Here is a 9,961-nt window from a genome sequence, read left to right on the forward strand (position 1 = left end):
GAAGTAGCCTGATCCCAGATCTGTTTGTGCGGTCTTGCCAACACATATTGACATTGTCACGCCAAACACAAATTGACCTGGGAACCGGCTAGTAGTGAAGATGTAGCTCTGTAACTCCTCTCCTGTCTCCTCTGGTCTGTAGGGAGATGTGGTGCTGCAGAGTGACCACATCATCGAGACCCTGACCAAAGTGGCCATCTGTGCTGACAAGGTCAACAGCATCAACATCAACCAGGGAAGGTGAGTTGTTGCCCTGACACAGATGCCCGGAACTTGATGAGCCGTATACCGTGTTAATCAGAGGAATGTCAGCTTTCATTGAAAAATAGCTGTACGTTCCTAACATTTACAGTTCAGACTTTATAAATATGTAACACGCTCTTGACCCACGTGTTAAAGGGGCTCACAGGGAGCACTACCATCAGTTGTCACGACCTGAATTCATAGACACCAGTGATACATCACCATCTGCAATCTGATTAGTTTTATTTGATATCGGGGGTTTTTTTGGGGATGGGGGGGTGGCTGTAAATGAACTACACCTCATCTCTCTCTCTCTCTCTCTCTCCCTCCCAGTATAACTTTTACGATGGGCCAAGGTAGAGAAGGGATCATAGACTTCACCTCTGGCTCTGAGCTGCTGGTTGCCAAGGCGAAGAATGGCCACCTCTCAGTGGTGAGTCGGAATAACGGAGGGATATAAAGCATCAGTCCTCCCCTACAGGACTAATACAGTAGGTTGGAACATCAATACTGCATGATTGGAGTCAGAGTTGATTGATTAATTGGTTGTTGTGTGAAGTCTACAGCATAGTGTAGGACATGATTGTTTTTGTTAACGCACCCTGTTAAACTATACATTGATTTTCATTGTAGGTGTATCTCGGGTAGAGACCATTTTGTTCTGCATGTTTACATTGTGAAGATAACCAATCAATCGATTGTTTCAAGTTAAGATAACTTCTTTGTAATGGTTACCTCTGTCTTCCCTGAACTGTTTTAGACTGCCCCTCGACTGAACTCAAGATGATAGCAATGACTGATCATCTGACCACGCCAAGGAAGTCCTTCCTGGAATACGCTCCTATTCACCAATCTCAACCGCAGACCAGGCTCTGCCTAAGCCAATCAAATGCCAGCTCTCGCTACACGAACGGCATGTGCTTCCAATTAAGAAAAAGTCCAGTGAAACTAATTGATATTTATGTTTATATATTTTTGGGAATAATACTTGTTATTTGAATATCATGATTTTATATATGAAGCCAAGGAATAACAATGTTTTGGTGCATTTTTTTCCTGCACTACTTATGCCTGTCTTGCTTAATTTGGGAACATGACCAAGCAATCAATGGGGGTGTATTGGGTCTCCTTTGCTTTTTCTTTCTGTCATTATTTTTTCACGATATTTTCTCTGTTCAGCATTGTAGACTTTACACCCTCTCTGATACTACTCTTTTAACTGTTTGGGGCAGAGGCTTTTGTTAAAGTGGAGATGCAGTACATGGCTGATGGTATGTAGGTTAGGTTTGTTATAAACTATCGAGGAGCAGGGAGTTTGGTAGAGAAGTTCATAAGAATAGTTGTTTTTTCAAACTTGTTTCGACTCGGACACAATACTCTTGGGGTTTTTGAAACCGAAGGATATCAACAGAGAAGTCATGTGGGTGTGTGACCTTTGACCCAGAGCATACTGTCCAGAATGTGGTCAGAATTTGGTCTGTGCTGTGCCATAGATCCCTGAATCATTCTTTGATGTAGATATCATGTAGCCCAAATGAAAGCGTAAACCAAAGCATTTTGGTAAGCAGAATGTTGAAATTAGATTTATAATGGAAACACCATAGTGAATGATCTTTACAATATATAAGAGATAAAGAAAGTGAGAGAAATTAGGAAAAAGGCGTGAGAATGAAAATGGGGGGGGGGGAATAGAAAACCGTTTTGTCTTTCCATTTATCACTTGTTTGCTCCCAACGATTGTGCCTTTCTCCTTTGCTAAGTTATTGTTAATGGATTATTTATGTCGATACACCAATTAAACAATGACACTTTGGGGATGACATTGAGTCCACTGTTGTTAGAGACCGATATGTCTCGTTTTCCCTCAGGATGACCTGTGGAAAAATACTTCAGAGAAAGACAAAAGCATGCTGCACACACACACACACACACACACACACACACATTTCACTCCCAAGTTAAACCTGTAGAGTAAAAGCTTTTTGGAAACATGCTATGATCCATTTGCTTTCCATTGTGTCAAGTTCCCAGGCTGCCATATCTGTACTCTGGTTATGTGGAGCAGCTCACCAGGATATAGTAGTAGTCAGAACAACACTCATGACTTATTTGACCACATTTACCAATCTTTTCCTGATGAGGATGTTTGTGCTAGCTTTGTGATGGGGACATGCTGTTATTGTTTTGATTGGCACTTCCAAAACTAGATCTTCAAGAGCGATGAGGCCCTGTGCACAGCATTCAAGTGCAGTTAACTATTTCCCTGGTGTTTAATACTGACATCATAGGATATACTCATAGCCAAGGGTGTTCTTCACAGAAAGCACACAAATCAATGGTAACATCCTTCGGAACACTTATCAATCTTTGTAACAAACCAGAGGTCTATTGGTATGACCCACGTGAGTGACACCACCGTTCATAGATTGAATCTACGCACCTCTCCCCAGCTGTGACTTTCTGAGCTGCGTTTCGATCTTCACATTCCTGTGCTGCTGCTTCTTTGCATTGCCTCTTGAGTGGCCCCTCCCCTCCTCCTCCCTCTATGACCCAGCCTCTGAACTGTGTACAGCTGACAACCCAATGAATGAACGGTAAGACAGGTGCAATATGCCTAAATAAAGGTGTGTTACTGCACTGACATTAGACAAAGAAGCAATAGTGGATGCAATGTCTGTTGAATGATTATATGTCAATTAAAGTGTTATTTTCCTGGTTGGAGATGTGTTTGCTTCGCTTGGTCCCAGATCTGTTTGTGCGCGCTTGCCAATTCCAATGCCAGACAGCACAAACCGATATGGGACCAGACTATTGTGTTCTGTGCACTAATAAGAAATTTGAGCCAAGTGAGGCTTTGTAAAAGTATAACATGCATTTTGTCTTGTTCAAAATTTGTTGTTAATGTGCCTTGAGTTTAATAGGAATACAACCAATTTTGTATGAAATTCAGTGACAAATACCTCCTTGACGATGTCACTTATTCCAGAGTAAAAAAAGTATATCTATATATACACCTCAATCTGATTCCTCCTTTAAAATGTCATAGATTTTCTGTAAAGCCTGTCTCCCTATGTGTAATAATTTACAATACACAAGTTTAGTCCTGAGTTACTGTATGCACAATCATGTAGAATTAGACCAACACACTAAAGAAAATACTAAAATGTCAAAATAAACTTATTAATTCTGTCTGGGTCCTTCATTACAAACTTACTTCCTTGATAATTTTGGTTCATTTTATATGGGATAGTTCACCCAAATGACAAAATAACATATTGGTTTCCTTTACCATGTAAGCAGCGAATGGACAAGGTCCATCGATCCATGAGTTAGTTTAGCTAATATGGGTACCAGTTACTGGCATTGGATTGTGCCTTTAAATGCTAAAAAGTGTTTTGTTTTAAAACAGTGGACAGGTCCACAACCAAAGCATGGCTTGCTGTCATACCTTGTCCCGGGACTTCTTACAGGGTTCGGAAACTAATGTAATTTTCTCATTTGGGTGAACTATCCCTTTAAGTGTATTTGATAGAACCCTAATCAGGATTTCAGTGTTTTGATTGAATCCAAACTCTGGACAGAATATGCAGCCTTTTCTGGCACATCAGAAATGTACCCTAACTAGATTATAAAAGTAAAGTTTAGGCCTAGTCTGATTTTTCTTTTTTACTGTGCAGTCTTTATAGTCCCAAGCCAGAACATCTGAAACGTACCATCTTGCAACATGTTGAAATGGGGGTTTGATCTCAAGGGACTGTACGAAGTGATGCAATCCTCTGATGTGATGAGGAACTTGACAATTTCTGGTCTTGAGTTTGAATAGTCTCTCTACTCTATCGGTGTATAAAAACCAACACACCAGGCGTTAATAATATTTTTGAGCTGTTATTTAAAAATGTGGCATCGGCAGTCGATCACTGTTCACTTGTAGGCTTTTCCAGTGGTTCATATCAGTGGTTCATATCAGTGGTTCATCATTTGGGAAAGTTTTCAAGTCTTTCCTTGTTAGATTGACTTTCAACAGGGAGGGGTAAGTTGCTTTTTAGTAATCCTTCTATTTATGTTTCTACTCTTTTTATTTGTGTATATATATTTTAAATTCATTTGACACTTTGTGACGCCTTAATGTCACTGATGCCATGCCTTTTTTTGTAATAATCATGTCATTACACATGTTAAGTTATTAAGGAATCTTGCTCTGTTTTGGGAAGCCCAATATCACATAAAGAAATATATTTATGCTATTTATTTTCTATTTATGTTGACTTAATTTGAATAGAATAACATACAATTCAATAACATACATGAACATTTATAGTTGACAAGTTTGTTTTATAGCCTAAGCTACAATGTCACATGATTCCTTTTAGGCTTACATCAAGTTTTGAAGTCCTAATAATTGGAATTTCTTAATGATATTTCCTGTTTCAGGCCATGGCTGAAATGACAATTGTGACTCCGTGGACCTGTATTGTGCCATTCTATGCTGAAAACAATGCCTCAATTTATGGAAAGGAAAGGGAAAGCAGATCTTCACCCACTTATTAAAACCACTTCCATATTCAAACCACTTCGCTTGTGAGTCTTGTGTGTTATTGAATAAGTGGACAATAGACAAATATATTCTCTGTAACCAGTCACCGCAAGAGTGAGTCTCCCCAGTTCCCACAATGGCGGTGGGGCCATGCAGTATAGCACTACAGAAGCGTCGTGTGCAACTGGTGGAGAGCTGGAGCCAAAATGTCACCCACCTCCAGGAGCTTCTTTACCAGGTAGGGGCTCTTACTGAGGAAGACCTCAGCCTGGTGAGAGGGGGAGGTCACCTGGGGGTGAGGGACTCCATGAGGAATCTGCTGGATGTGCTACACGGGCGTGGAGAGGAAGCCTGTCGAGCCTTCTTTCATGTTCTACAGTCACAGAGAGCCAACATGGAGTCTGAGTCTATGGTGGCAGCTATCCCACCTGAGGGCTCTGGACCCAGCAGCAGTGACTCTGGTCCAACCAACATGCAGGAGCACTTGAGGAAACACAAGGACATATTAGGCAGGCAGCACAGTCCCGCTGATTACTTTAGTATCAGGACTATTAGGTGTAGTAGTTCAGACAGTAGTGATGAGTCTTGTTCCTTTACAGATATCACATTGTCCAGGTGCATGGGCTACACTGTTCCCCTGCAGTACCACCAGCACGAGGTAGCCATGGTGGGTGATGCCTTCCGGGGCCAAGACCAGGTCTGTACCTTTCAAGATGTCTGCCAGAGTCTGCTGTCTGTTCCAGGAGAGGACGTGAGTCTGCTCTCGGGGGTGGCCGGCAGTGGGAAGACCACGGTGGTGAGACGGCTGGTTCATGAATGGGCAAAGGACTCTGGATCCCAGAAGATAGTCCTGTCCCTATCCTTCAGAGAGCTCAATCTGCTCAGTGAGCCTCAGAGCCTGCAGGAGCTTCTCCTGGTGCACTACAGCCACCTCAAACCTGTCCTGCCCTGGGTCATTGACTCCCAACCTGGCCGGATCCTACTCATCTTGGACGGGCTCGATGAGTTCTGCTTCCCCCTGGAATTTGAGCGGAGCCCCAAGTGCTCGGACCCAGAGCGGAAGCTGGGCATGGGGGAGATGGTGGTGAACTTGATCAAGGGTCACCTCCTCCCCGGTATCTCCATCCTGGTCACATCGCGGCCCCATGCAGTCTCCAAGGTCCCTCCCCTGCTGGTGACCCAGCTCTACAGCATCCTGGGCTTCTCTAAAGACCAGCAGAGGCACTACTTTGAGCAGAGCTGCAGCTCTCCCCTGGTGGCCTCTGCCGTGTGGGGCTACGTTTCCTCCTACCAGCCCCTCCAGCTCATGTGTCGTATACCAGCCTTCTGCTGGATCGTCTCCACTGCCTTGCGTGATAGAGCCCCCTGCTGCCTTAGCCAAGTCACCACCACCACTCTGCCCAATACAGCTAGGACAATGCCAGCAGGCTCCAGTGATACTTCCACCTCCAACAACAGGGCTGAAGAAGCCACTCCAACCCCCTCCACTTTCTCCTCCACTGTTCCCAGGGTGATGTTAATGAGCGGCCATGTCAAGCCCATCACCATCACAGAGATCTACTGTTGCTTTCTCAAGTCCATCCTGGTGTTCCACGGGGAGGGCCACAGTCAGGAAGGCTGCAGCCCGCAGTGTCTCCAGGAGGCCCCGCGGGTCCTACAGGAGATGCGGCCCATGCTGAGAGACCTGGGCGCCCTGGCCTTCAAGGGCCTCCTGGAGCGACGCTTCCTTTTCGACCAGGCTGATCTGAGCTCTTTCTCCCTGGACTGCAGTGGGCTGTCCAAGACCTTCCTGGTGGAGATCCTCCGAGAGGACCGGGCCTCGCTCACCTGCCAGAGGAGCTTCCACTTCATCCATACTAGTGTACAGGAGTTTCTGGCAGCTCTGTACTATGTCCTGCAGGCCCTCTCCGGCTCAGACCCGTTCTCGGGGCTCAAGTCAGCCGTTGGTCTAGCCCTGTTTCCAGTCGCCCTGCACAAAGTGTTAACCTCCACTGCTAATAAGCTGCTGAGGCCCAGACGGCTCCTGCGCAGATATGTCAAGAAGGCTTTCTCCTGGGGTGGACACCATCAGTCTGGTCACATGGACCTCTTCTGCAGGTAGGTAAATTAATGTGTACATACCAATATACAGTATATATACAAATATATAGGCAGAAGTAGTGTTGTGTTTTCTCATTCACTTCATCCCATGTTAACAATTCAGAAAATATCTCTTTGTTAACTTATTTTTCTCCCTCCATTAATTGTACATTATTTTGGATTCATCTCCTTGGGTAGATTTGTATCTGGCTTATTGGTACCTCAAACCCGTGTCATCCTGGATGGACTATTCCGAGGCAGATCACAAATACTCCCATCGCCCTCCTCCTCTCTGCCCGTGCCCTCTCCTCCTCCCACCCCTCCCTTTCTCCTGAGCCTGCTCCACTCCCAGCTCCAATGTGGCAGACTGAGTCCAGAGAGGCAGGTCAACGTGTGTCACTGCCTGTACGAGGCCCAGGACCCAGGCCTGGCCCAGCGTCTACAAGGCTGGCTGCAGGTCCTGGCCCAACAACAGGACCCAGACCAGTCTGGCCCAGCCAGGAGGGACTGGAGTGAGCTGGCCTTCCTGTTGCAGCTGACCCCAGACCTGCAGGATCTGAATCTGGAGGCCCAGGGGCTGGACGCAGACGGCCTGCGCAGACTGCTGCCTGTACTCCCTCTGTTCAGCACCCTCAGGTGGGCTAAGTCATGTGTAACACCTTAAATCAGCCTTATTCCAAACACAAAGAGGAGGTTAGTTTTTTTTTCTTCAACTGTATTTGTTTCTTGATACATGAGAATGAAAACCCTGTGAATTTCTCTCCTGTATTCTTTCCTCATAAAGGCTAGCGCAGAATCCACTTGGTCCAGAGGGGGCAGTTGTGTTAGCCTGTGCCATGCAGAGCCCAGACTGCCGTGTCGAGAGACTGTGGTGAGTACAGTATAAGGGCTAATTGATGCAGAGAGAATAGTTGGATGGGATAAATGATCACCACCTTGGAAGGACCACATGGTACAATAAAAAAAGGCAAATTTTCCCTTTCTGTTGCAAAGCGCTTTAAAACATTTTCCATGGCATGCCCTAATGAACACGACCCTGTGTAATTGTTCTGGTTCCAGGGTGGTGGGGACAGGACTGGGTTGTACGGGACTCAGGGTGCTTACAGAAGGACTGAAAGACAACCACACAGTGGTTGACCTCAGGTAACACAGGATATCAATGCTCTGATAGGCTGCAGGTAGTCAATAAAACTCATTGTAAAGCAGTTTCTCACCCATCATTGTCTGCCATCATTCCATGGTTTAAGGATGGCCATCAATCACATTGGCGATGTGGGAGCGGGCTGTCTGGCGGATCTACTGCGGACCAATCGTACACTTAAAGATATCAGGTGAAGATGAGAAAGCAGTGCTATGAAAGATGTCATACTTTGCGGTTAAAAACAGCCTAGTTACACATCTGTGGTCAAGTTCTCTCATATTCTCATGTCAATTCACACGAGGTAATTACAAGAATAAGGGCTTGGTTCAAACAAACAGAGATGTGCACTATTGCTGTACCAAGGTTGTTTATCTGTCTTGGATTGACCCTCGACCATAGGCTTGTAGTCAAGTAAAACAATATTAGCAACAGACTTGTTTTTGTGTTCCTCAGGCTCCGTGACAACCAGATTACTGATAAGGGAGCAGAACTCCTCATGGAAGCACTGACTGAGAATACCACTCTGGAACATCTCTGGTGAGCACACACACACACACACACACACACACACACACACACACACACACACACACACACAATGTACTGTATGTGCTGTAATGAATACATTTCTTATAAAACATTGAGTCATTCCAATTCTAATCTGGAGGTATGCGTCTGCAACCTTTAACAATTGTAGTTTAGCTTACTCAGCATTGATACTGTTATCTGCTCAATTTCCTGCTATTTGAACAAGATAGTCTTTTACATATGTTGACATTTCATTGTGACTTTGTCTCTTTGCTCAGGATGTTTGACAACAAGTTATCAAAGGAGGGAGTCAGGAAGCTGAAGGAGTTCGCCAGGAGCACATCTCATCTGGACATCAAAGTGTGCATCTGATTTCATCTGCCTTTCCTGTTGCTGATGATAGACTCCAAGTACTTTATCAGTGGTGGATGGTGTGGTTGTTTATAATTTGTGTGGTATGGTACATTTGCACATGTACATGGTATGAAAGATGTTATTAGTATTTCATTCTTATTTTTGTTCAGACAACTAAGAGTTTACATTTGGTTGTCAGGTTTTAGTAGGTCGATGAATGTAGCCATATGTCAATGAAATCGTCTGCAATAGGTCTACACGTTTTTTTCAATAATTCGCATTCTTTTGTGTCAGAAACGCCTCCAGGTAAAGAGCTTAAACGTTTAAACAACACTTCCATGGATGGCCAGCAGAGGGCAATATAGCTGCATACACATTCCCTACTGGAAGGCTAGGGTCATAGTCTACTATGTGCAAATGAGATGATCATGTTTCCTCTCTAACAAAGTTGGGCATTAATGGTTAACAATAAATTGTTGGTTCACAACTAAATTTCACTACCTAAAACTCATATTGAAATGTATGAAGTTGAGGGTGAAAAAACGAAGTTGAGAGTATTTCTTTATTCTACCACAAGATGTCCCCCTCAATATACACTTTTCTGCAGTCTTTTTGTTTGCATCCTTCCTAGTCTGGTCCATGGGGACATGTCATTATCCTTTGTTTCCCAATATGTCAAGTTACCTGACGAATAACGTCAATAAGGTTTTTCTGATGCCCACTCTTTGATTGTATTTCATGAGGTACAGTGCCACCAATACTACACATCACATCTAATTATAGATTTTCTCACCTGTGAAGTTAGAAACTCATATTACCATTGTTATGCACTTTGGAAAAGTTTGTCCCCCCAAAAAACTAAACCATTAAACAAGTCTGCTGTTTTTGTTTGATCTATAAATAGACTAGGCAATGTACAAAATGTAATTGAAAATAAAACAATGAGTGCACCGGTCCTTATTTAAGTTAATCTTATTTGTCATAACCCCCCTATTTAAATTAATCGTATTTACGATAACCCCCACCCCACCCTGTCTTTTGTGTCAAAACATTAGCTGGCTGTTGTCACCAATTAATTATTT

General features: G+C 44.0%; 2 protein-coding genes across 6 annotated transcripts in view; both read left to right on the forward strand.

Moving 5' to 3' along the window:
- Positions 1–3,432, forward strand: part of LOC112265184 (unconventional myosin-Ic-like) — a 72,235-nt gene extending 68,803 nt beyond the window's left edge. For 4 of the 5 annotated variants that reach the window (XM_042295940.1, XM_042295944.1, XM_042295943.1 and 1 more), the window contains exons 30-32: positions 143–240; positions 577–734; positions 1,004–3,432. In XM_042295940.1, the coding sequence (XP_042151874.1) occupies positions 143–240; positions 577–703 (225 nt within the window). In that variant the 3' untranslated portion in view covers positions 704–734; positions 1,004–3,432. The remainder of the gene's footprint in view (positions 1–142; positions 241–576; positions 735–1,003) is intronic. The other variant, XM_042295941.1, reaches the window with a different exon arrangement.
- A 119-nt stretch (positions 3,433–3,551) lies between these two features.
- Positions 3,552–9,834, forward strand: LOC112265171 (protein NLRC3). The gene is made up of 8 exons (XM_024442257.2): positions 3,552–4,273; positions 4,675–6,874; positions 7,055–7,492; positions 7,641–7,727; positions 7,916–7,999; positions 8,104–8,187; positions 8,451–8,534; positions 8,804–9,834. Exons 2-8 carry the CDS (start codon positions 4,914–4,916, stop codon positions 8,895–8,897), a joined length of 2,832 nt encoding a protein of 943 aa, XP_024298025.1. The 5' UTR covers positions 3,552–4,273; positions 4,675–4,913; the 3' UTR covers positions 8,898–9,834.
- Positions 9,835–9,961: the final 127 nt, after the last annotated feature.

This window comes from Oncorhynchus tshawytscha, linkage group LG13 (genome assembly GCF_018296145.1).
Source record: "Oncorhynchus tshawytscha isolate Ot180627B linkage group LG13, Otsh_v2.0, whole genome shotgun sequence".
NCBI lineage: Eukaryota > Metazoa > Chordata > Actinopteri > Salmoniformes > Salmonidae > Oncorhynchus > Oncorhynchus tshawytscha.